The sequence below is a fragment of the Dromiciops gliroides genome, chromosome 3 (genome assembly GCF_019393635.1).
Source record: "Dromiciops gliroides isolate mDroGli1 chromosome 3, mDroGli1.pri, whole genome shotgun sequence".
Taxonomy (NCBI): Eukaryota; Metazoa; Chordata; class Mammalia; order Microbiotheria; family Microbiotheriidae; genus Dromiciops; species Dromiciops gliroides.
In genome coordinates, this window is record NC_057863.1 from 669,825,511 (window position 1) to 669,852,630 (window position 27,120).

At 45.2% G+C, this 27,120-nt stretch overlaps 1 protein-coding gene across 1 annotated transcript; it reads left to right on the forward strand.

Moving 5' to 3' along the window:
- The first annotated feature begins 2,107 nt into the window (after positions 1-2,107).
- Positions 2,108-27,120, forward strand: LOC122746392 (zinc finger protein 420-like). The gene is made up of 6 exons (XM_043991959.1): positions 2,108-2,261; positions 3,510-3,584; positions 10,523-10,649; positions 11,873-11,968; positions 22,564-22,729; positions 23,248-27,120. The coding sequence occupies exons 2-6, from the start codon at positions 3,552-3,554 to the stop codon at positions 25,442-25,444; spliced, it is 2,619 nt and encodes an 872-aa protein (XP_043847894.1). The 5' UTR covers positions 2,108-2,261; positions 3,510-3,551; the 3' UTR covers positions 25,445-27,120.

Sequence of the window (27,120 nt, forward strand, 5' to 3'; positions counted from 1 at the left end):
ATGCAGAGTTTTATAGCCCTTTGGGCATAGTTCCAAATTACTATCCAGAATGGTTGGATCAGTTTGCAACCCCACCAACAATGTATTAGTGTTCCAATTTTCCCAAATCTTCTCCAACATTTATCATTTTCCATTCATGTCGTATTAGCCAATAGTACCTCAGAGTTGTTTTAATTTACATTTCTCTAAGGAGAAGATATTTTTTTACATGGGATATCTGGAACTCAAGACAAAATGTGCCAATTAAATAGATATTAGAAGTAGGTTATTGGGATACAAGAAGACTTTATATTAATTATTATTGATGATTATTGTATTGCTTTGGCCTTTCATGGTGTTTATGTTTGCTGAAGTTACTTTGGTGACATGTAAATCTCCCCTCTCAAAATTAGTCCATTGTGAGCACTCTATGTAATTTGATCAGTAGCCTGCCTAAGTATGTTTCATCAAGGCATATCACTGTTATATTTCTTGGGTTTTGTATTAGCTTCCCGGTAGTCTTTTTTTGCTATGCAAATTTGCAGGGCAGCTAGGTGGCACAGTGGATAAAGCAATGGGCCTGGTAGGGAGAACGATCTGAGTTCAAATCTGACCTCAGATAGTTATGAGCTGTGTGACCCTGGGTAAGTCATTTAACCCTGTTTACCTCAGTTTTCTCATTTTTAAAATAACTAGAGAAAGAAATGGCAAACCAGTCCAGTCTCTTTGCCAAGAAAACCCTAAATGGGATCACAAAGAGAAGGAAACTGAACAACAATTTCTCCTTCTGCTCTCAGTTCTTGGACATGTAGCTCTCTACCTCTTCCTTAGGACTCCATAAAATTCCAACTGTACCCATGCTGTTGATGTAAAGACTATATAAGTTTGCTAAAAATGTTATTTGGGACCTATTAGTTTTTGTGTACCATAGGGCTGTTATAAACCAGCTATTAAAATGTTCTTTGAATTGATAAGTGTGATTGACAGTAGTGCCAAACAATGAATCCTCAAATATTTTTATCTCAGGTAAGACTATTGGTTAAGACAGGCAGCTCCTAGAGGCAGCTAGGTGGTGCAGTGGATAGAGCACTGGCCCTGGATTCAGGAGGATCTGAGTTCAGATCCGACCTCTGACCCTTGACACTTACTAGCTGTGTGATCTTGGGATAGTCACTTAACCCTCATTGCCTTGGGAGGAAAAAAGCAAAAGAAAAGCAGGTCCTGTTCCTAACCCCAAGGGATTATGCCCAACTTCCTTGGCTGCCAGATTACATTCTGGACTCACTGTGTTTTTCTATTATTCAAACCTCCAGGTCTTTTTTAGACCAGTTATTTTGTTGTCACACCATTCAGTCCTAGTGAACCCCAGCCACAAGCCCCCATCCACGCCCACCTCTATTGTTTTCTCCAGGGCAGGTTCCAGCCCCTGTAAACACAAATGGGAGCAAGCCACAATGAAGGTAAGGAAGCTGGACTGCGAGCCTGCCTGCGATCCCTCGTGGTCCCTCAGCAGGTAGAAAAGACAAAATCTGGACCACAGGACAAGGCAGGCAGGCAAGTCCTTCATGTGATCGTTGTTCAGTCCTGTCCAAATCTTTGTGACCCCGCGTGGGGTTTTCTTAGCAAAAACACTGGAATGCTTTGCCATTTCCTTCTCCGGCTCATTTTAAAGAAGAAGAAACTGAGGCAAACAGGGTCAGTGACTTGCTCAGGGTCACACAGCTAGTAATCCGAGCCCAGAATCGAACTGAAGAAAATGAGTCTTCCTAACTTCAGGCCGGGCACTACTCTACCCACTGCACCAGACCTGCTCCTAACCCCGCGGAAGTCGAGGCACGGGGCTCCCCAGCCTCCCAGGTCTGCTCGGAAGGAGCTGCAGACTGCAAGCGGGAAAGAGCAGTGGGAGGGAGGAGAGGAAAGGAGAAGAAAGGGCAGGGCTGGTCAGGAGGCCACACCCACTAGCCCGGGCGGGCATGGGGAGGAAGGAAGACCTGGAGAAGGGCACTGGAACCGGCTTCTCAGAGGGGGCGGTCCCGGGGCGGAGCCTCTGGAGCGGCCTGACGCCTGCAGGGACTCTGCGCATGCGCACATTCCTCGCCGTCCTCGGACTACGTTTCCCAGAAAGATTTGCGGGCGCAATCCCGGGCTCTGAGCGGGGCCGCTGTCGGGATTCCCCAACACGTCACTTCCGCTCTTGCCGCTTTGGGCCCTTTCCCTGCCGTCTCTGCGCTGCTCAGTCGCTGCGGGAGCTGCGGCCCCCCCAGCTCCGCGTCCCGGACCGGGTGAGTGAGGATCGGAGGCGGGGAGGTGAGAGCAGACGCGTCTATTGGTCAGGCCGGGAGCGGAGGCGAAGCTATCAAGCCAATCAGCTGTTTGGACTGGCTTTCTCCCCGCCCCCTTTTCTTTGCAACTGTTGGATGGGGGCGGGGCGATAGGCTGTCCGACAAAAATCTGCTGGGCTAAGTGGATCACAAGCTCCCTAGGTTTCCGTCCAGAAAGGGACCCCTTTGAGAGGGGCTAGAGCTTCCTGGCTCCAGATCCCTGCTGTCTTGTCAGGCAGCAAGCACTTATTGAGGGCCTGCTGTGTACAAAGACGGGTTGCTAAGTAAGCCCTGGGGATATAAAGAAGGCTAGAGGCGCAGCCCGGTGGGGGGGACTGCGTGCAAACCAATGTGTGCAGAGCAAACTGCGGGATAAGTAGGAAGTGACTGGGGGGCGGGGGGTGTTACCGTGGAGGACAGCCGGGAGGCCGGGGTCACTGGGAAGTCCAGACCAGAAGGGTCAGAGGAGGCTGGTTATGAAGAGCTTTAAATGCCAGACAGAAGATTTTGTCTTTGGTCCTGGAGGCAATAGGGAGCCACTGCCGGCTAATGGGGGGGGGGGGGGGATGTGGTGGGACCTGTGCCTTAGTGGCAGAATGGAGGATGGATTGGAGGGGGAGACCGAGGCAGGCAGACCCCCAGCAGAGATGGCCAGAGGAGAGAAGGGGGCAGATTGGGGAGATGCTGCACAGGTGCCATGGACGGACCTCGGCCCCATATTCAGTGGGGGGAAGGGGAGTGAGAGAGAGTGAGGAGCCCCGATGACTCCTAGGCAGGGAGCCCGAGGGCCTGGGGAATGGGGGAGGGGAGAAGGGGAAAGGAGAAAAGATGACAGAAATAATGTCCGCCGGACTCTCCTTTTGTGGATGGCTGAATCATATCATTTTATCTGTGTTTTTGTTATAACTGAAATTGTTAAACTGATTTGCATGCCGTCCATTCTTGTTATATATTTGCTTTTAGGTTGGTTTGTATCATGCTAATGAAACTGCTAACACCCTGGACTCAGTGAGCAAAGAAACCTTATGTACCCTCAGAAAGAGGGAGTCTTGGAACTCCTTCTTTGGAAGGGGTCTCCACATGACTCATGCCTGCTTGTTCTTGGGACATATTAACTGGTACTTTGTTTTTCCTGTCAGTCCCTGATCTGGGTTTTCCCGTAGGAGACATTATGAAAATAATTTCTCTGACCTGTGTCTTTGGCTGTAGGAGACAGGCAGAAACACAAAAATTGACAAGGAGGAGGAAGAAATGGCTGTGCTACTCCTGACAAGACCCCGGCAGGTGAGCACGATCTTCTTTTTCCAAGTGAACTCTTTGGCCTCACAGGGTAGACATGGTTATTTCTTCTGCCCACCATAGAACCATCAACTTGATTTAAAATTCTTTACCCAATGCACAAGCATTTCTTGTAAACCGGTGGTATCTGACTCGAGTAGGAGAGAATCCCATTGACTTTGAAAACCACGAATGAACATTTTTCATGTTGTATTGTGCTCTTACTTATTTTGAGAAACATTTTCCAATTGTATTTTGGTCTGGTTCGGTACAGGTTTTGTGCCTGCCTGGCCTGGAGTTTCACCGCCCCCCCCCCTTTTGTAAAACCATCACAACAAATGTGTGATCATGCTAGATGGATTTCCTCAATGACCATTGCCAGAAAACGCATGTCTCCATCTGCAGATGGTGCATTATTGCTCCTCTGGAACAGGTTGGCCCCTGCAGTGAACCCTCGAGGAGGTGGCTTCTCTTTGTAATGTTGTTCTCCGGTTCCACTCACTTCCTTCCACATCCGTTCATACAGGTCTTCCCTGGTGTCTCTGAAACCTTTTCCTTCATCATTTCTTACAGCACAATAGCATCACATCACTTCAAACACCAAATTATTGACCATTCCCTCATTTTCCAGTTCATTGCCACCGCAAACAGAGCCGCTATAAATAGTTTTGCACATATGGTTTCTTTTCTTATTTCTTTGTTCTCGTTGGAATATAGGTCTAGCAGTGGTATCACTGAGTCAGGGGGCAGCACAGTTTAATGACAGTTTTCCAAATCAATTCTGGAATGGCCATATCAGTCCACGGCTTCCCCTCCAACAATGGTCATTTTGTCCACCTAATGGGTAGGAGGTGAGACCTCAGAGCTCCTTTCATTTGCATCTCTCTAGTCACTAGGGACTTGGAGTGCATGGTTTTCATATTGCGCGTTTCCATGGGTTTCTTCCTTTGCAAAATCCCTGTCCATTTACTCCAACCACTTATTAATTGGGGAATTACTCTCAGTCTTGTCCATTTGAATCAGTTCTTTCTATCTTGCAAGTGAGATACTTATTAAAGACACTCCCTGCCAGGTTTTTTTTGTAGTGTCTGATTTTCGTTGTTAATTGGGGGGGGGGGTATTGCTTTCAGTTTTGTTCATCTCTGCGTTGATTTTCAGAACTTTTATTTTGGTGTTTGTTTGGGACTTTGGAATTTCTTTGTTTTCTAGGTTTTTAAAATATCCTGACCAGTTCATCTGTTCTTTCTCTCTTTTGTTGATGAAAGTCTCTCCCAGAGATGTACTTCATATGATATGTTGAGGCAGAAATTCTAAAGTCCAGAAGAACAGATTTAAAAGGAAAGCTAATAAGCTAACTCAGGCAAACATAAATTTGTCTTGAAAATATAAATTCCAAGGGGGGCAGCTAGGTGTCACAGTGGATAAAGCACCAGCCCTGGATTCAGGAGGACCTGAGTTCAAATATAGCCTCAGACACTTGACACAAGCTGTGTGACCCTGGGCAAGTCATTTAATCCTCATTACCCAGCCAAAAAAAAAAAAAAAAAGGTGGTTAGAGAGCTAAATCTTTCCCTAAGTACAGTTTGGGCTGCGTCCCATAAATTTACTATGTTGTCTCATTGTTGTCATTTGGGAGAGTCAGTATCTAAGAAGGTGAGCAGAGGCATAAGTAGAGGAACGCACATTGGCTGCGTTCTGGTGTGACTACTTCAAAAGAAAATATAGGATAAGGTATAGAGTCAGGGAGGTAGTATAATGGTGACAAAGAGTGAACTAGGGGGCAAGTGCCAGTCCAGAAGGGAGGTAGGTGAGATAGGTGTGGCTCCCACAGAGAAAAAACTGTCCTGCATCAGGGGGCAGAGTGAAGGAAAAGGTACCTTCCTGGATTCATCCTATGTCAGTGGGATCCGTTGCCCAAAGGGTAGGGGCACATTAGCTAGTGATGGGTGAGGGAGTTCAGGAGAGGTGTTGGTGACAAAATAGGTAGGGAGGAAGAGAGGCACAAGAGGAGAATGGGGTTGCGGGTTGGGGGAGAAGGAAACGACGCCATGCATACAGGGGAGCACATCACATCCACGGAGGTTACAAGGAGCTCTTTCAGCTACAACTGTGGCACCTTCCGATGATTCGCCCCCTGATAACACAGGTGGAGGCCCCTAGGATCTGGTAGAGACTTCCACCATGGAAACCGTAGAATTACCCCAGGAGGAGGGGTGGGAGAGCTGGGGGGACTCTCCACTGCCTCTGAAAGCCCATTATAAAAGCATTCCCATTCGTGGGGGGTAGTCTTAGATCCTGTTATTTAACTTAGCCCTGTCAAAGGAGCCCCAGCCGGCCATGCTAATTTGTCATTATCTTTAGTCAAATTTAACCATTTTCCACAATATTTGTGCACATCAGAACCATGTTTCTGTTTTGTTTTGTTTTTTTGGCGGGGCAGTAAGGGTTAAGTGACTTGCCCAGGGTCACACAGCTAGTAAGTGTCAAGTGTCTGAGGCCGGATTTGAACTCAGGTCCTCCTGAATCCAGGGCCGGTGCTTTAACCACTGTGCCATCTAGCTGCCCCTTATTATCTTTTCTGTCAGTCAAGTCAATAAATATTCATTAAGCATTTAAGATGCCCCAGGCCCTGCATTAAGCACTGGGGTTACAAAGAGAGGCCAAAGATAATTCTTGCCCTCTGGAAGCTCCCAATCTAACGCAGGAGACCAAGCAAACGAATCTATACCAAGAAGCCCAAGACAGGATAAATAGGAAGTAACCAGGGAAGGAAGGCATTAGAATGAAGAGGAATTAAGAGAGTCCCAGTTGTAAAAGATGAACTTTTAGGTGGGACTTGAGGGAAGAAGGGAAGATTTTTGAGGTTTTCATGAGGTTTTGTAAATTTTCCTTACTGTGCTAAGAAATATTCATCCTCCTTGTTTTTTCCTGTCCACCAGTAATTGCTAGAGAACCATCCTATCTGACTTTTTTTTGCTTTTTTTTGGTGAGGCACTTGGGGGTAAGTGACTTGCCCAGGGTCACATAGCTAGTAAGTGTCAAGTCTCTGATGCCAGATTTGAACTCAGGTCCTCCTGAATCCAGGGCCAGTGCTCTTTCCACTGTGCCACCTAGCTGCCCCATATCTAACTTTTAAAAGAGAGTTTGCCTTCGTAAATGTTTACTTTCCTACATGCTTATTTTCAGACACAGGCACAGTCACAAATCATAGATCAGAGGATGAGCCATTGTCCTAGACTTGCCTGGTTTAGTTGTTGTGATGACAAAGACCAGAGAGACCGGATGGCTCCGTACTCTTAATTTTCAGCCTTTGAAAAGACGTGTCTTTTTTGAGAAACAAATCTTTTTGGTGGACAGCAGGGTGTCCTTCATCCCAGCACAGAAAGTGAACGTGCTCCGGTGCTCACCGTTTGTCCAAGGCCTGGCACATAGTAGGTCCCAATCAATGCTTGTCCTCAGCCTGGAGGGGCACGCTGCCTTCCCTTCACTGACTGAGCAAACACTCATCTCACTGCCGGTGGCCAGTTGTGTGGTGTGACAGCACAGAAGGTTGTTCAGCTCTCCACGTTGTCACCGAGGCCAGGGCTTCTTACACCTTTTCCACTCGCCACCCCTTCTCTCCCGAGAACTTCCCCAGCTATACAGGCCTATAGAATAGGTACACGGCCTTTTCCTGTTGCCCAATTTTTCACAATCCCTGCTTCAGTGACTTGACCCCATTTGGGGCCATGACCCACAATTTAACCCACACTGACTTTGGATATCAGAGAATGTCCTTTTCCCATCAGATCTAACTTCTGTTTGTCTGATTTATTAAGCACGCCCTCCATGCCAGGCTGGGCTAAGCACCGGGGTGTGAGGACAGAACCAGCCCTTGCCCGTAGGCTGCTCACACACCCCTCTTTCTAGTGTTTCTGGATGTTTTGGAGTCTGACCTTGTGGCTTGAGGGTCCCTTTCTCCATGATGGCTTGTCCTTCCAACCTTACTTTCTGAATGGGGACGTGGTTTTAGTGCTAGGCTCTCGGCACTTGTGTCAGGATGTTCCAGGGTCCTGCCTGTTCTCCAGGCATTGAGTGCTGTGTACTTCCAGGGTCACAGGGGTGGTTCAGCTGGGGACTGACACACTGTTAGTGCGCCCAGACTGGCTTGAAGCAAAGACTGATCGCTGCCCTCCAGCTTTGAGCTGTGCCAACTCCCGTCACCAGTCTGATTCTGGGCCACCCAACTGCGTGCTTGCCCCTGGTGGGAGCTCTGGTACGCCGCTGTTGGCCCAAGCCTCTGTCAGCTGGCTGGAAGGCTCTGCAGATTCAGAGGGACACTGGCCTGAACCCTTGGTCTCAGTCTGGGCTCACAGGGACCGTTCTTGCCTCAGTCCTTTACCTGGGGCCCAGATTCACAACGATGGTCTGGAAGAATGACCCACTGTGGTTTTCCCTGAGACTCCCTAATCATTCCTCAGACTAGCTCTCTTCTAGGTTGGGAAGTTGGCGTAGTTCTAGAGCTCAGTAGAACACTTAGCTTAGGGAAATCGACGTGTTCTCATTCATTCCAAGCTGAGCCGGCCAGAAGAGCTCACCCTCAACACAGTCGTGAGGAAGTGTGTGGGGCAGCGCAGGCACCGAGAATGCTGAGGGCGACTTATGGGGCGACTAAGGGAGTGTTGGGCCGAGCTCAGGCCCCAACACAGGCTTCCCTGAGCCTGGCCCAGGTTGTGCAAGGGTGGGAGGCAGCGAGAGGGGGAAGGGGCCCCTGGTGGAGACTGCTTTCTCCATGTGTTTAAACATCAAGAGGAAGAGAGATGGGATGGCAGCTGGTGCGTCAAAGGAAGGGTGGGTTTTGTGGAGGGTGGAGGCAAAGGAGGAGACAGTGACGGCATTTGAGTAATGTGAGATGAAAGGGGGGAGTTCTTGGAGCATGGGAGGAAGTTAGAGACAAATGTGCTCCCCCTTGGAGCTGTCCCAAAGTGGCTTGTACCTCTGGACCCCCTCCCAACCCTGAGGGCCCCCTCCCCAGTCCAGCTCCGCTCTGTGAGAGCCTTCCCCCTTAGCCCTGCACACTGGAGCAGAGGCCCCTGGTGGGAGCTCTGGAGAGGGCATCATCCCTGACGGGCACTGCCGCTTCCAGGTCTCTGGACCCCACCGCGCAGCAGGCGTTATCCAGCTCTGTCCCTCTCTGGATCTCGGTTTCAGTCATCTGCCAACCCCAAGGTTATTCAGGTCTTTTTCTCTGGGAATTGGGTACCTCCCTCACAACCTCTCCTCCCTGCCCCATGTCCTTGCACACAGTGAGGTCCTTGCAAACCCCCTGGCTGCCCAGTTCAACAATGCCCATGCTTTTATCCCACCTCTGACATCCAGGTGAAGGGGTCCAGTGGACGGTTAGCAGAGAGGCAGGCTTGGAGCTCAGGAGGGAGAGGAGGCCACTTATAGGTAGGAGGCACAATGGTGAGTCATCTGCACAGAGAAAAGTGATCCCCCCATCCGGAGCAAGCCAGTACAGAGAGAGGAGAGGAAGGACCAAGGCAAGGGCAGCCCACAGTGACAGGGAAGCCTGGAGGAGGAGCCGTCCGAGGGGTCAGAGAGGCAGGAGAGGATCCTGCAAACCCAGCAAGGAGGGGGTGGTCGGCAGGCAGGAGAAAAGGCCATCTTGGACAAGAAGCAAGACTGACCCCGGACTGAGAGGTGCCTTGGGGGACACGGGGGCCTGGACAGCTTTTTCTTTGAGTTTGGCTTTGAACAGCAGGCCTGAGGAGGAAAGCTGAGGGAAGGCAGAGCAGCAGAGGCTCTGTGGAGAGCTGGGGGTCCAGGCAAGAGGGGCCGAGGGCCCAGAGAAAGATGGCATCTGCCCGAGGACAGAGGAGGGGACACGCGGCAGCCGCTGCAGAGAAGTGTGGGAGGGTCGGCCTGGCTCTGCTGGGCCCTGGGACCTTGAGGCACAGAAAGGCCCGGTTAGTCTTGTCAGGATGCCAGAGCACTCATGATGGGAAACGCTCCCCACGTCCAGAGCTAGGGCATCTGAGTGCGATCGAGGCGTGCTCTTCCACTTCTGTGGTTGCTGCTTCTTTCTTGTGTCTTTTCCTTTTCTTCTGATCCTTCTCCCACAACATGACTAATGTGGAAATAGGTTTAACGTGACTGAACTGTAGAACCTACATCAGTGGCTTGCTGGCTTCGGGAGGGGGAAGGGAGGGAAAAACATTTGGAGCTCAAAACCTTACAGAAACGAGTGTTGAAAACTATCTTTACATATCATTGGAAAGAAAAGAAAAGACTATTTTTAAAACAAGGAAAAGCCTTCTACCAAGTAGGGCCACCTCGAAGGGGAGGGGGGTCGCCCTTGGCTGCAGGTGTGGTAGAAGGGATGTGACTCAGGTCTGGCCTTGAAGGGTCTTTCAGACTTGTGGTGCTTCTGCTCCTTAGCTTCAGCGTTCTCATCTGTGACATGACTGGGGGAAGGAGGGAAAGAAACAAGCATTTCTTTCTTTCTATTTTTTGGTTGGGGCAGTGAGGGTTAAGTGACTTGCCCAAGGTCACACAGCTAGTAACTGTCACATGTCTGAGGCCGGATTTGAACTCAGGTCCTCCTGAATCCAGGGCTGGTGCTTTATCCACTATGCCACCTAGCTGCCCCCTGAAACAAGCATTTCGAAGCACCTACTGTGCACCAAGCATTTGATCCTCACAGCAACCCTGGAAGGCGGGTGCTACTATTGTCCCCATTTTGGAGAAACTAATGCTTAAAGAGATTAAGTGATTTACCTAGGATCACGTGGCAGGTGTTTATCTGAAGCAGGATTTGAACTCAGGTCTTCTTGACTCAAAGTCCAGCACTATGCACTGTTCCACCAAGCTGCCTTGAAACTATGCTCCCTACAATTCCTGCTCACTTCACTTGTCCCCGGGGCCATAGGAAGGAGGCAAGCACGATGTCTCTGCTGTTTCAGGAGTCAGTGACATTCAAGGACGTGGCCGTGGACTTCACCCCAGAGGAGTGGGGCTGCCTGGCCCCTTCTGAGAAGGAGCTCTACCGGGAGGTGATGCTGGAGAACTACAGGAACCTGGTCTGCCTGGGTAAGGAGGCTCCCCTGGGAGCCAGACTCTGCCCTGGGGAGGGGCATTGGCAGGCAGGCAGTAAACAGTTTAACACTTACTGTGTGCCAGGTACTACTCTGAGCTTCCTCTCTGAGTGAATGCTGTTGTTTCTTAAGCATTTGGCCATTTAACTAGAGATTGTTACTCTTGCTGAAGTCAGGACACAAAGTGCTTATGTTGTTCTTCCCAAGTGGATTCTATCTGCATTTTCTCTGAGTGATGTTATCCGTGCTCAGGTGGCCAATTATCATCTGCTGGACATGTCACCTTGGTCTGCTTTGTGTGATTGTGGATGGCCGGTGTGGTGATGGCCCTCTGATTATACCTCCTCCACTCTCTCTTCCCTCTGTCTGGTCCAAGGCTCTCGCTTAACATGCCAGTGAATTTATCTGTGTCTGTGGATGCTTCCCATCCTCTTACAGAGTGGTGGATCATGGCCTCATGACCATTTCTTCTTCCTGAGCCCCTGTTCTCTTAGTGACCCACTCCCCATACTGCCTGTGAACACAACCTAGAACTGAATTTGGTGGGCCAGGGTACCATCTGCTGGGGAGATTTTCCAAAGAGAGAAGAGGCTACTGTTGAGTTCTAGGCTCTGTGTACCAGAGAGAAGAGGCTACTGTTGAGTTCTAGGCTCTGTGTACTAGTGCTAAGGCTAAAATTCTAGCTAGTCTGTCTAAAATATCTAATGAGTGGTTGCCAATAAGTTATAAGCTTTAGCAAGAGTTAGACTTTTAAGCATTTATTAAGGAGAATAAGAATTTGGTAAAGAGAGAAAGAAAGGCCTATATTCATCTATCTATTAAAGGGAGAGTACATTCTCCACTAGAGTCCACAGGAAAGAGAGCGAATCAGAGCAGCAGCCTCCCCCCTTCTTCCTCCCACCAGCAAATGTCACTGCCTGACGCCAAAGAAAAGACACATAGTCTTGCCCTCAGAGACCTTCACCTCATGGCGGAGCTTTTCTACAGTAAGTCTCCAGCAGGTGGCGTCATTCCAATTGTTACACCAGAGAGAAGAGGCTACTGTTGAGTTCTAGGCTCTGTGTACTAGAGAGAAGAGGCTACTGTTGAGTTCTAGGCTCTGTGTACCTGAGAGAAGAGGCTACTGTTGAGTTCTAGGCTCTGTGTACTAGAGAAAAGAGGCTACTGTTGAGTTCTAGGCTCTGTGTTCCCAGCTTTTTCCCCACTTCCCCTGAGCAGGACTGGCAGTTTCCAAACCAGACGTGATTGGCCAACTAGAGCAAGGAGATGCACCTTGGATGACTGGAGGAGACGAGCCAAGGAGCCTCTGTGCAGGTGAGTGGGTGAGTCGTTGTGTGCACCAGAGAGGGTAAAGGCTATCTCTGACATTGCAAGCCTGGGTGAGTATAGAGAAGTACAGAACCAGGGAAGACTGAAGCAGTCCTGGGCTTGGGGAGAAATATATTGAGTTCTGTGTAAGACATGCTGACAGACCCTCCAAAGGGATGGCCCACAAATCATCATTGGGCCTGTGGGAGCTGTTGAGGTCACCAAGAGAGGATCCCGTGGTTCACTCATGAGAGAAGGGCCTGTCTCTCTCTGGACTCCACGTGCTCACACGTTGGGTAGGGGAGGAAGTCTGGGCTGTGGCTTCATGGGGATCTTGTTAGCTCCCATGGGCCCAGTGATCATTCACTGGCATTTCCACACCCAGAATGCCCAGGTCCGTAGCTCTTGGGCAGAGTTGCAGATCACTTTATGGAACGGTTGAAAAGGAAGAGGTGACGACAGAGCCAAAAGTCTTCATCAAGGATGGGTCATGTCAGACAAGCCTTATTGGCTCTTTGGACATGGTTCCTCCACTGGTCAGTCAAGGCAGGGTTGTTGATATGGTTGTCCTTGTTCCTAACAAGGACCAATGCCCTGAGTGCTTTTGTGGCAGAGATGGAGATGTGCCATGTACTTGACAGTAGAGTTGGATGGTTGTGGGACAGGTGGAGATGCCAGACTCAACCAAGAACATTGATGGCTTAATGTCCACCTGGAAAAAGCTGCCCCACTGGGGTTTCCCAGGGGTCTCTGCTCGGCAGCCTGGGTTGTGATGGGGAAACCATAATGTCGGGTTTATCAGATATTCAGTTGACAGCAAGTGGGGGAAGGTAGATAAGATGTGGGATAACAGAGCAAGGTTATAAAAGTCTTGACATCCTAGAACACTGGGCTGAATCATATATGTCGAAATACAGATAAACCAGAGCCTTACACAAATGCAAAAATCCATCTGAAAATGAATAATGAGGGATAGCGAGGTGGCACGGTGGATAGAGTACTGGCTCTGAAGTCAGGAGGACCTGAGTTCAAACCCAGCCTCAGACACCTGACACTGAGTAGCTGTGTGACCCTGGGCAAGTCACTTAACCCCAATGCCTCAGAGAGAGAGAAAGAGAGAATAACAACCAGTAGCATCTGTGTAGTGCATTAAGGGTTCACATACATTACCTCATTTAACACCTACAACAACCCTCTGAGCTGGGAACTATTATTTACTTTCCCCATTTTACAGATAAGGAGGCTGGAGCAGAGAGAGGTTAAGTGACTTGCCCAGGGTCACACAGCTAGTCAGTGTCTGAGGCTGGCTTTGAGCTCAGGTCTCTCTCATTCCAAGTCCAGCACTCTATCTGCTGTGCCCCCTATCTGCTTCATTAGATTCAGGAAGGGTTGTTCAGGCATTCGGTCACATGTGACAAAAGTCAGCAGCCCCACGGCCGGCCCGCAGCACGCATGCCAGGCCTTTCTGTCCTCCACTCCCTCCTGAAGTCATGCTCACGGCTTCCATGACACTCTCCATCCATTTCATCCTCTGCTGCCCCTTCTGCTTTTGTCTTCAACCTTTCCCAACCTGAGTCTTCTGAGAAGTCCCATTTTCTCACTGTGTGGGCAGAGTATTTAAGCTTCAGCTTTAATATTTGACCTTCCGATGAACAGTCCGTATTAATTTCTTTAAGTATTGACTCATTCGAGACTCCCAGAAGTCTTCTCCAGCGCCACCATTCAAAAGCTTTGACTCTGGGGCACTCAGCTCTCCTTAGTCTGCCTCTCTCAGGCATACGACCCTAGCTGGGACTATATGGACTTTTGTTTGCAGAGCGAGGGCTCTGCTCTTTAGTCTTCTGTCCGGGTTGGCCAGAGCCCTCCTTCCAAAGAGCCAGCGTCTCCATGCCATGGCTGCAGCCACCATCTGCAGTGATCTTTGAGCCCAAGAAGATCCAGTCTGACTCTGCTTCCATTTCCTCTCCCTCTGTTTGCTGGGAAGTGGTGGCACCAGTTGCCAGGATCTTAGGTTTTTATGCTAAGCTTCAAGTCAGCTTTAACACTCTCCTTTTTCAACCTCCTCAAGAGGCTTCTTAATTCCTCCTTTGTTGTTGTTTTTTTAATGTAATAAACATTTTGATTGATAGTTTTGGTTCCAATTTTTATCCCTCCTTCCCTCCCTCCCTGAGGTGGCAAACAGTCATACATAATCATAATACATGTATGATTATGCAAATTATTACCGCATTTGTCATTTTGTACAAGAAAACTTGATTAAAAGACAAAAATGAAAGTGAAAAATAGCATGCTTCAGTCTGTTCCGTCAATATCACATTATCCCTCCTTTGATCCAAAGACAAATGCTTGAATTTGGCTCTCAGCTCATTAACGATCTCTGCATAGAGGGAAGTCCTCTATGGGCAGCACAAATTCCAGAGGAGGCAGTCCCCAGCTGAGGTGCAAAATTACATACAAAATAATGCGAATGGGTACAACTTATATTAGTACAAGGATATCAATTCAGTTAAGACACAAGTACAGAATCAGAAACGCAGCAAAACTCAAGCTTAATAACTGTTATGTACTAGAATAATGACAATGAGCACAGCAAGGATCATTCATATTTCTGGTTTTGGGGGGTTTTTTTTGGCGGGGCAGTGGGGGTTAAGTGACTTGCCCAGGGTCACACAGCTAGTAAGTGTCAAGTGTCTGAGGCTGGATTTGAACTCGGGTCCTCCTGAATTCAGGGCCGGTGCTTTATCCATTGCGCCACCTAGCTGCCCCCTGATCATTAATATTTCTGTAAAATAATGGTCTCAAGCACTTTATACATGGAGGACCATAAAGACCATTAGCTTAATAATTCATTCCTGTAGAAAATCTTAGCTGCAAGCCAACCTGAACACATTTCTTAAATCTGCAAGAGCAGGAATTAAGTAGCCGTTGTGGATTTTCATGACATTTGGAAGATGTGGGTCAGTGATTGCCAGCAATAAGCCTTCCTGTGTGAGTTGATCTTACAGTCTTCTTATAAAATTAATAGCAGCTGTTACAGCATTGGATTCCATTTACAAGCCTACATGCTCCCCTGCCACAAATCATACACAGCGAAATTGTATTAAACATAACAGTAGCAATGGTGTTTGAAGATTGAACATTATCTGATTCAGTCTTTCACATTATCATTTGAGGATGTAGTAGGCTCGGAAAACTCAGAAGCAGGGGTGTCAGTTACTAGTTCCTGTTTGGTAGTTGTATTACTGTCACTTAAAAGGAAGGATAAAGTCTAAACAGTATAGGTGAGACGAAGTCCGCTAATATTAAATTAGGGTCCAGGTAATAAAGTACATGATAGTTGCAGATGTCAAAAAGAACAGGTTGTAGTTTTATACTTGCAGAAGATGGTATATCAGGAAGATAGATAGAATCCAGAATATGTGTAGTATCTAGAAAGAGTTCATGCCTAAGGAAATACATTTAGAGACCATGTATCTTATAATCAAGTTAACATGTAGAAAATTGAAAAGTACAATAGTTCACAATTATTTTAACAAGAATAAGAGCTCCCAAATGATTAAAATCCATTTTAGAATAAATTATCATAAGCCTCCACTACTGAACCATGAGGCTAGCCATGAAAACCATGAAGATGGATCCCACTAGGAAGTCGTACCCTCTTGTCCATGATTATGCTGTTCTGTTTGCAAAGTTTGATTTAGTCATTTTGTTTAAAATTCCCCAATATCATTGATAATATCACCCAAGTAATTCACATATGAACAAAATTAATAATAGCATAAGCTCCAATATAAAAACCAATCATATAAAAGTTACCAGATTAATTTAAATTGTAATAAAAATTTAAGAACACTAGACAAAATATTAATACATTTGACAATGCTGCTTATTAATTATTTTCTAGAAACAATTTCAACTTTTGATCATATCTAAATAAATCTCTAACAAAAATAGATGTCTCTTTAGGGCAAAATAGATCAAAAGTTATGTTGACATATCTTTCTTTAACACAGGACTGAAACAAGTGTGATATTGACTAAGAAACAGATTCGTATCCTGGTTTCACCACTCTTTGCATCATTTTCCCAATCATCTCCATACCATTATGAGAAATTAAAGGATCCGGCATAGCTAATATCAGATGTCAAGGTTAAAGCCAATATTGTGTTCATCATATGACAACTGACATGATCATTAGAAGTTACTATAAAAAATTAGGGAAATAAACTGTACTGTAAAGGAGTATATTCTTTCCCAAAAGCCAGAACAATTCCAGGTAAAGGTTATGCATACGGCAGTCAGGCTGAAAGTTAGCTGGGTAGGATATTTCTCAGAGCTTCATGTGTCACATTGGGGAAATTAAGTCAGGAGAATCCTACCTCATCTCTTGGTAAAAGTCATTCTCCCAACCTTTCCCATGACAATTGCACCACCCACAATTTATGGATGTAAAATCCCCTAGGGGATCATATTATGTAACAACAAAATTAACTCTATACCCTCTAAGACATAAGTAGAATAGACCTTTGCTTTATAAGAGCAATTAAATCCAGTTGAACTATTGATCCATCCCTGAAATCTGCTAAGATTATAACTAAAAATACCCTCAGGGAGACAGAGATTGTCTACATTGATGATCTCTCTCTGAAGTAAGGGTACACTCTAGAACAGAATTTATGGTGTCATTTTTCTGTTTCCTTTTGCATGTCTCCTGTAGTAGAGTTAACCTTAGCAAGTGCAAGTACTGTTACACTTGAAACTATTTGTGTGGGGCATTTCATCATCAGACTTTTAAAACTTAAAGGCTGTTGTCTTGAGTCATCATGAGGATGACAAGGGAAAAAAATTCCATAACTTTCATAAAGTGAAACACAAAGTCTTATTTTGCTAGTGATACAGGGAAAAACAAAGGAGCAAAAAGATAAGTCATATGTATACATCTTGGGTAAGGTCACATTGCATCCAATATTAGGAGGAGAAGCTACCATAGAAGGTATTCTATACATACCATAATGAAAAAGTAGAAGTTCCAATTCTATTCTCCTAAGTATTTGTGTCATAAACAAACTATGATGCAAATAACTCCAAGATTAATAACAGAACCAGCATAATTGTCCCAAGATATTTAGGAAACTGTACAGAGTACCTTGTTTCCAGATGAAATAAGGCTGAAACAAATTCAAAAAGGTTGGAGGCCACTCCAACAATTAGAAGGAGCGGATCTGATGGGGGAAGAAAGAATCCATTAGTCTTTCCCTTCAACCTTGACTGCTGTAGGAGTAGTGAGGAGAACTTGAAAAGGTGCTTGCTTCCAAAGCAGGTTGAATTCCACTCAAGTGATGAAAATTTCAAGAGGCTGAAAATCATGTTAAGAAAACTCAATAGGACCAGATTGAATTACTGCCCCAATGAAATGTAATTCCTTCAACCTACTCTGTAGTTCTCATGTATTTGGCTATTGACAAATCTCCCCCAACACAGAGGTATATAAAGGCACAAATGGTCTTGCTTTCAAAGGTAGATGACCAAACAATATCTCATAAGGAGAAATATGACAGTCTCCTCCGGGTCTACTCCTTAAATGAATCAAAGCTAGGGGCAGTAATCAGACCATTTTAAATATGTTTCTTGAGGCAGCTAGGTGGTGCAGTGGATAGAGCATTGGCCCTGGAGTCAGGAGGACCTGAGTTCAAATGTGGCCTCAGACACTTAACACTTACTAGCTGTGTGATCCTGGGCAAGTCACTTAACCCCAATTGCCTCACACACACCCCCAAGTTAAATATGTCTCTTGACATAGTTTTCCAATTAAGAGCTTCATTTCTTTCTTCATACACTCTACCTGCCCAGATGGTTGAGGATAAGGAGTATGGAATTTAGGTACAATTCCCAAGTTTGCACAGACTAGAGAGTACTGTGTCGGTGAAATGAGAACCTTTGTCTGAATCAATGTGAGCAGGAGGACCATAGCTAGGTACAAGTTCTCTTATATTACTTTGGCCACAAAGTAATCCACCTTGGGAGTGAGGAAAGCTTCTACCCACCTTGTTAATTTATCAGTGAGAACCAAACAGTATTTAAGATGTCCATTGGCAAGTTTATAAAATCAATCTGTAATAATTCAAACGGAAGAGATGCCAGAGGGCAGCCACCACATGCCCCCTTTTTTAAGTCTTGCTGATGAAAAGCTAAACATTCAGTCCAACCTGATGTAATCCGAGGAGCTGCCCATGCCCGCCTTATTGGATCTGTCATTGCCTGTGCACTGTAGTGATCTGCATGAACTGCCAGGCGGGCTTCATGATGACATTGCTTGAAAAGAAAAGGCTCACCTTCTTTCCTTACCCAAACCCTGGTTTCCACTTCCTTGTCTCTATCCTAGCACAAGCGTGCTGGTGGTTTAGCCAGATAAATGGAAGTGAATGGAATACTGGACATAAGTAAAATACTAAAAAACAAGTGGCACCACCGGGAATAGCAGTCACCATAGTGACTGGGTTAGGCATAGCAGAATGAAGACCAGTTGCATAAGCCACTCTGAGATCCTGAACAAAACCATAGACCGGCTTGCGGTCAGGACCAGACTGACTTCTTTACTGGGGGAATAGGCAGATTTACCTGCAACTGATATCGAACAATAACCAAAGGGGCAGCTAGGTGGCGCAGTGGATAAGGCACCAGCCTTGGATTCAGGAGGACCTGAGTTCAAACCCAGCCTCAGACACTTACTAGCTGTGTGACCCTGAGCAAGTCACTTAACCCCCATTGCCCTGAAAAAAGAAAGAAAGAAAGAAAGAAAAGAACAATAACCAAGGTGATGTGGTCTAGAATTTGGGGTCAAACTGGTTGTGAGTTGTCCCAAAAGAATTCTAAGACTCAGTGACTCAGTTTCCCAAGTTTTATTGCAATGCTGTGAGTGATCACAGGGAGAGAACCAGAAAAGTGGAAAGGTTTCTCTCTAATAGGGAAAGAAAAGACAGTTATATTTATAGTATGGATAAATTAATTATCAGTCTCATTATAATAATCTCCACCTTGGGGAGGTACAGGGGAGGGCCTGTCCTTCTGATTATAATATTCTTCACCTAGGGGTGTTGGGGGGGCGGGGCTTCTCCTAATTTGGAGTTCCTGGGGTCCTAAGCCAACCCCAGAGGCGGGTACCTTTTTCAGTGGAGGTGTGTTTTGGGGGTTTACACATCATAAGGTGAATCTGGGGACAAATTTGGCCTTTTCTGCGCATGTCTCTTTCCGATTCCCATGGCTAGTTTCAAAATAGAATCATTTTTCATTAGAATTTCTATAGGTTGTCTTTTTCCCTTATTGTTATTTTGACCTGACCCGCTCTGGTCCATTATGGATGCTGATCACTATGGGTATGAGAACCTAACATAAGTTATCCATTAACTGGGATCTGACTCCCTTTTAGAGCTAATGTCTGTACCAGCGCTTGGGTCTTAGGTTTTTCTATTAACCCTTTTTTGCCTCCTACATCATAGGCACATTTGGCAGTTTCTCTCCTTCAGTAGTAATATATAAATACACAATGTGATGAAAAGATCTTCCTCAAACTTATCTACAATTATTGAATTTTCTAGCATACAATGAATACCAGTTCTCAATTTGAATAACAGTTTTCAATTCAAGATTAATAGGAGATTTTGGTATACACAACAAAGAATGAATGCAATAAACAATTAAGTTAACAAATCATCAAACATAAGCAAGAACATTTTATACCTTAAACATATTGCATGGGACAGAAGCATGAACAATCTTGTTCAGACCTATTCAGGCATGTATGGACTTGTCCTACTCTACTCCTTGCTCATTCCCAAATTTCTTTCTTTCTTGATCTTGTTTCTTTTAAAAACATTCTGTGGCTGGGGCAGCTGGGTGGCACAGTGGATAAAACACTGGCCCTGGCTTCAAGAGGACCTGAGTTCAAATCCAGCCTCAAATACTTGACACTTACTAGCTATGTGACCCTGGGCAAGTCACTTAACCCTCATTGCCCCGCAAAACAAACAAACAAAAAACAATAAAAACATCCTGTGGCTATGTGTCCTCTTTTTCCACAATAGAAACACTCAATTCTTCTTTTTCCTCAACCTTGAGGCATTTGCTAAATAGTGACCAAGACCACTTTGGTTTTCTGGTTAGATCTTTCTCCGTTATCTTTTCCCTCACACACATATTGGGCAATTGCTTTTAGTTCCCCAATATTCTTATCATGCCATCCAGGATAATATTTTATTTTTTTAAATTTTATTTTGGTGGGGCAATGAGGGTTAAGTGACTTGCCCAGGATCACACAGCTAGTAAGTGTCAAGTGTCTGAGGTCAGATTTGAACTCAGATCCTCCTGAATCCAGAGCTGGTGCTTTATCCACTGCACCACTTAGCTGCCCCCCAGGATAGTATTTTTTAAAATATTCCTTGATAGTCTCTTGGAACTTAATGTGGGTCTCTGGTTTTGCTGAGAAAAGTTCTATTCCTCTAATTAAATTATCTATAGCATCTCTTAATTGTTTTATGTCTATTATTTTTATTTTTATTTTTTTGGCGGGGCAATGGGGGTTAAGTGACTTGCCCAAGGTCACACAGCTAGTAAGTGTCAAGTGTCTGAAGCTGGATTTGAACTCAGGTCCTCCTGAATCCAGGGCTGGTGCTTTATCCAAGGCTCCACCTAACTGCCCCTTATGTCTGTTATTAAAGATTGCTCAGGCCCAGTCCTGCTTAGCCTCTCAACAGCATCCACTGCTCACTCTCCCTTCCTGGATCCTGGATCCTGGATCCTGGATCCTTTCTCCATTTTTATGACTCTGCTCTCACTTGGTTCTCCCACCTGGCTGATCCTTCCTTCTTAGTCTCCTTTGCTGGCTCAGCATCTGTGACCTACCTCATCAACTCCCCTGTATTTGACAGATCTTCAAGTATAACTCCAGTACCATTACCCTCTGCCCTCAAATGGTAGCCTCCCATTGGTCTCCCTATCACAACTCCTTTTTGCAGACTGTCATCAACATAGCTGTCTAATTGTTATTCTCTTTTTTTTTTCTTTCTTTTGTTTTGGATTTGAACTCAGGTCCTCCTGACTCCAGGGCCGGTGCTTTATCCACTGCACCACCTAGCTACCCCTTCTAATTGTTATTTTCAAAGCCTAGGCCAAACTGGGTCATTCTCTTCTTCAAATTACAATGTCTTCATATCATCTCTGAGATCATAAAGCCCTTCAGAACTTGTCTACCATATACCTTCTAAGCTTTATTCCATCCATCACCAAACATGTATTAGGTGCCTTCTATGTGGCAACCATGGTTATGTCCTGGGAATACAAAGAGTGAAACCGTCTCTCTGTTCAGGGAACTTACACTCCAATTGGGAGTGACAACCTAGCCGTAAGGGTAGATAACACTATCATTTTGGGGGAGAGGCACTAATAACTGGAAGTGGGGAGAAGTGGCATTAAGAAAGGCTTCATGACTTCCAGGCATGTGTGGGGCAACCAATTCAAAGGCATGGAGATGGAGATGGATTGTCATGAATAAGGAAGTTGGATCTTACTCCATAAAGGGGAGTAATGTGTCATAGGCCTAGAAAGGTAGGAAGAGTTCAAATGGTGAAGGGCTTTCAATGGGAAACAAAGGAATTTTATTTAATCTTGGAGCTAATTGACTGAGCAGGGAGTGTCATGATAAGATTTAACACTTTAAGGAAATCCCTAGAAGAAAAAGCTGAGTAGAGGGTGGCCTGCAGTGTGGAGAGAGGAAGGAAGGAGATCAGTTAGGCAGGAAGTAAAGAGAGTCTGAAATAGGACAGGGGCTGTATGCATGGAGAGACTGGAATGGATGCCAGAGATGTTGTGAAGATAGAAATGTCATGATATGGAAACTGAAAATGAGGCAAGAGAGAGGAGGATTTCATCAAGATTGAAGACTGGAGTGGGGGGGGGGGGGAGAGGTGCAGCTAGGTAGCAGAGTGGATAGAGCACCAGCCCTGGATTCAGGAGAAGTTGAGTTCAAATCTGGCCTCAGACACTTGACACTTACTAGCTGTGTGACCCTGGGCAAGTCACTTAATCCTCATTGCCCCCCCCCCCAAGATTGAAGACTGGGTGAGAGATGGGTTTGAATGGGAGATAATGAAGTGAACATGTTGAGTTGTAACTATGTCTCGCATGTCCTGTGGGAAGTTGGTGAAGTAGGACCAATGCTCAGAAGAGAGGCTAGGACAGGATCCATACATCTGAGAGCCTTTGGGGTAGAGAAGATAGTTGGCCATATGGAAATGGATGAGTTCTCTGAGAGTGAAAAGAAGAGGGCCTAGATCAAATCCTTGGGAAGCACCCATGGTGAAGAGAACCCAGACACTCCTGTGGTCTCCAAGACAGAATACCAAAGTCTTCATCTGGCTTTTAAAGCCCTTCCTAACCTGCCCCTGCCCATTTCCAGTCTTGTTACACTTCACTCCTCTCCATACAGTCAGTGATCCAGCCCTACCAACCTCCTTGGACTTTCTTGAACTCAACAATCCAACTGTATTTTCCTTTCTCTTGGCAGGGAGAAGAGAGTTATTGTTTATTTTGTTTTGGTTTAATTTCAGAATTTGGGATACTGCCTGAAACCAAAGAATCAACTCTGAAGCTTGGATCATCTAAGGAAAAATTCTGCAGGTACTGGCCCTGGGTTTCCAGGTTGGAAGACACTTCAGAAAACGGTACCAGGTTGGAGAGGCAGCAGATCGAGAGCACTAAAGAAAGACATTCTAGGCAAGTGAAAGTTACCCAATCAAAACTTCCAGTGAAGTGAGCAATGGAAGTAGTGAATGTGGCAGAAGCAGTCAAGGACAGTCCTTTTCCCACAGTGGACAGTGTCTATCAGAAGTAGTCTGTAGACACAATATCCTGATAAAGAACTTTAAAATCTGTTCAAACCCAGAGAAAGATAACTGTCCACTTTAAGTAGGTATTTTTCTAAGTAAAATCAATGTGGGAAGTTCTTTTTTTTTTGTTTGTTTTGTTTTTGGGGTTTTTTCAGTGAGGCAATTGGGGTTAATTGACTTGCCCAGGGTCACACAGCTAGTAAGTGTTAAGTGTCTGAGGCCAGATTTGAACTCAGGTACTCCTGACTCCAGGGCCAGTGTTCTATCCACTGCGCCACCTAGCTGCCCCGGAAATTCTTAAATAATAATTCAGACCTTATTGAAGATCAGAATAAGTATTGACAAGAAACGTTTTGAATGTGGGAAAAGCTTTAACCATAGTTCTTCCATTTCTTCCCATCACAGAATTCAAGCTGAAGAGACACCACCAAAATGTCGCGAATGTAGAAGGGTTGTCCCTGAGAGCAAACAACTTACTCAACCTCAAACACTTCATATTGGAACAAAACCTTGTGAATATAAAGGATGTGGAAAGATCTCCAATAAAAGAACAGGAATTTTTGAACATCACAAGATTCATTCCAGAGAGAAACTTTGTGAATGTAAGGAATATGGACACACCCTCCCCCAGAATACAAGGTTTCCTCCACATAAGAAAGTTCATGCAAGAGAGCAACCTTATGAATGTAATGAACATGGGAAGCCCTTCCGCAAGCAAACACAATTTACTATAAATCAGAGAATTCATACTAGAGAGAAACCCTATAAATGCAATGAATGTGGAACAGCTTTTAGCCAGAACTCACAACTCAATCTACATCACAGAATTCATATTGGCAAGAAAGCATATGAGTGTACCATATGTGGAAAAACCTTCCATCATAGCTCCTACCTTATGGAACATCAGAGCATTCATACTGGAGAGAAATCTTATAAATGTAAGGTATGTGGGAAAGCCTTCCAGTATAGCACAGACCTTAGCGTCCATCAGAAAATTCACAGTGGAAAGAAACCTTACGAATGTAGTGAATGTGGGAAGAACTTCCATAAGCGAACACAATTTACTGTACATCAGAGAATTCACACCGGAGAGAAGCCTTATAAATGCAGTGAATGTGGAAAAGCTTTTAGCCAGAGCTCACAACTCAATCTACATCAGAGAATTCATAGTGGAGAGAAACCATATGAATGCGGTCAGTGTGGGAAGGCCTTCTGCCAAAGCTCACAACTTTCTGTGCATCAGAGAATTCACACTGGAGAGAAACCTTACAAATGTAGTGAATGTGGGAAGGCCTTTAGGCAGAGTGAACAACTTACACTACATCATAGAATTCATAGTGGAGAGAAGCCTTATGAATGTAAGGAATGTGGGAAGACCTTCCGAAGTAGTTCACAACTGACTGTGCATCAGAAGGTTCATACTGGAGAGAAGCCTTATGAATGTAAGGAGTGTGGAAAGGCATTCCGCTGTAGCTCCTACCTCACGGTGCACCAGAGAATTCACACTGGAGAGAAACCCTATAAGTGTAATGAATGTGGAAAGGCCTTTCGTCAGAGGGAACAACTTACTCTACATCACAGAATTCATAGTGGTGAGAAACCATATGAGTGTATTGAATGTGGCAAGGCATTCCGTTATAGCTCCTACCTTACAGTACATCAGAGAATTCATACTGGAGAGAAACCATATGAATGCAAGGAATGTGGGAAGGCCTTCCATTGTAGCACAGACCTTACTGTACATCAGAAAATTCATACTGGTGAGAAACCTTATGAATGTAATGAATGTGGAAAAGCCTTCCGCACACATACACAGTTTACTGTACATCAGAAAATTCATACTGGAGAGAAACCTTATGAATGTAAGGACTGTGGGAAGGCCTTTAGACAGAGCATAGAACTTACTGTACATCAAAGAACTCATACAGGGGAGAAACCTTATGGATGTAATGAATGTGGGAAGGCCTTCTGCCAGAGCATACAACTTACTCGACATCAAAAAATTCATACGGGAGAGAAACCTTATGAATGTACTGAATGTGGAAAGACCTTCTGCCAAAGAACAGGACTTACTGAACATCAGAAAATTCACACTGGAGAAAAACCTTATGAATGTGATGAATGCAAGAAGGCCTTTCGAAATAGTATACAACTTACTCAGCATCTGAGAATTCATACTGGAGAGAAACCCTATGAATGTAATGAATGTGGGAAGGCCTTCTGCCAAAGCTCACAACTTTCTGTGCATCAGAGAATTCATAATGGAGAAAAACCTTACAAATGTAACGAATGTGGGAAGGCCTTCCGTCATAGTGCACACCTTACTCTACATCAGAGAATTCATAGTGGAGAAAAACCTTACAGTTGTCCTGAATGTGGGAAGGCCTTCCGAAGTAGTTCACATCTTACTCTGCATCAGAAGATTCATACTGGAGAGAAACCTTATGAATGTAAGGAATGTGGGAAGGCCTTCCGGTGTAGCTCTTATCTTACTGTACATCAGAGAATTCATACCGGAGAGAAACCTTATCAATGCAGTGAATGTGGGAAGGCCTTCTGCCAGAGCACACAACTTACTCGACATCAGAGAATCCATATCTGAAGTCTTTTGAATAGTAAATCCTTATGGAAGTAATGAATGTAGGAAGAATTTCTGCCAATTTCAGGAGCTCAGCCTACTATTTAAAAAGTTAAGCTTACAGATCCTTACAGATCATAATATTTAGAATAATACTTGGCAGTTGGGTCAAGTTTTAAATTTTGCAAAGCCCTTTACATATATAACAGCCTCTGAGGCTATTTCCCCATTTCCCATAAGCATTGTCCAACCAGGTCCCCCAGAAGGTGGCTGACTCCTTTCAGGATGATAGAGGTAACCTTGGAGGGCTTCAGTTTCTAATACTATTGATCATTGATGGGATTATCAGACTTGATTACATTTAAGAAAGGGTATTTACTTAGCAGGTAGGGCAAAAGCAGTTGTTCAGAAATAATCCCCCAAAACTCAAGATATTCTCTACCCTTGATCTCATGAGGTGCCTGGGGAGAATGAACTCCAATGTGGAGTAAAGTAGAAGTGAGAGATACATGTAGGTATCACATGTGTCAGATGGTATGCTCCTATGCAGCCCTCGTAAATTTCCCTTTAGGTGTAGGTTTCTGCCGGGCCCCGCAGATCGGTGCCTTTTCTGTCTTTCCTCTCTGTGTGGCGAGGTGGTCCTCAGTGTGTCAGCCACTGTCACTCCTACCTCTGGTCCACACTCTGCTCTTCTGAACTTCAGAGTTCACGAAGTTATAACCTAACCAATTTCATCTCTGGATACCTTTTCTTGGGAGACCTGTTTGCCCTTGGCATGTTGCTTTTTACTCTAAGTTGGATGTGTTGGCTACTATTAGTAAATTCTCTCTGGTAACATATAATAGGGAGAAAGGGAATGTCCCCTCTCCCCAAGAGTGATTCCCTTTCAGGGACCTGGCATCTGTAGCTCCCAAATTTGCCACTTGACTAATTGGCTGTGAAATAGCCTGCTGATTTGATATGTTGCTCAACAGAAAAATCTGATTTTCAACCAAGATATTTTCTGTGAGGTATCGTCTTTATCCAGTGTCCCAAAGTCATGATTTTGTTTTTCAAATTAAGGATTTATTCCTATGTAGTTTGCTTTTGATTGATTCAGTTAGGATATTTGGGTCATCTAATAAATTGGGGTGGGCCCCTGCCCTTACATATATGCACTATGGCATTTTAGCCTTATCAGAACCTATAGGTGCTATGATATTTAATACAGAGATGAGGACACTGAAGCACAGAGTGGCACGTGATTTGCCCATGGTCATACAGCTGCTCGGTGCTAGAATCAGGTCTTCTTCAGTACATATCTCCACTCCAAGTTCAGAAGTTTTCCAAGTAGATCGCCTCGCTCCTCCCTATCTAGTTTCCCACAGTGGTAGCTTTATGTCTTTTCCTTTCCCTTGAGCTCCTCAGGGCTCTTCCCTCTCTAAGTCCCTAAATTTATAGCTGATCATTGAAGATTTTTAATTGAGAAGGTGACTGGGAACTTCTTTAGCTACACAGAAATGCTCAGACTCACCCCAGAACAAATGATGGTTGAGAGATGAAGGGCCCTGGCATTTAGGGGTCAAGCCTGATTCAGATTGGGCTGGTCACACAAGTTCAAAATTGGAAAGAAAGGAAATGCTTGAACATCATTTTACAATTAATAAATGGGAAGTTGCTCAGCAATAATGTGGAAAAGGTTCCTGACACAGATGTAATGG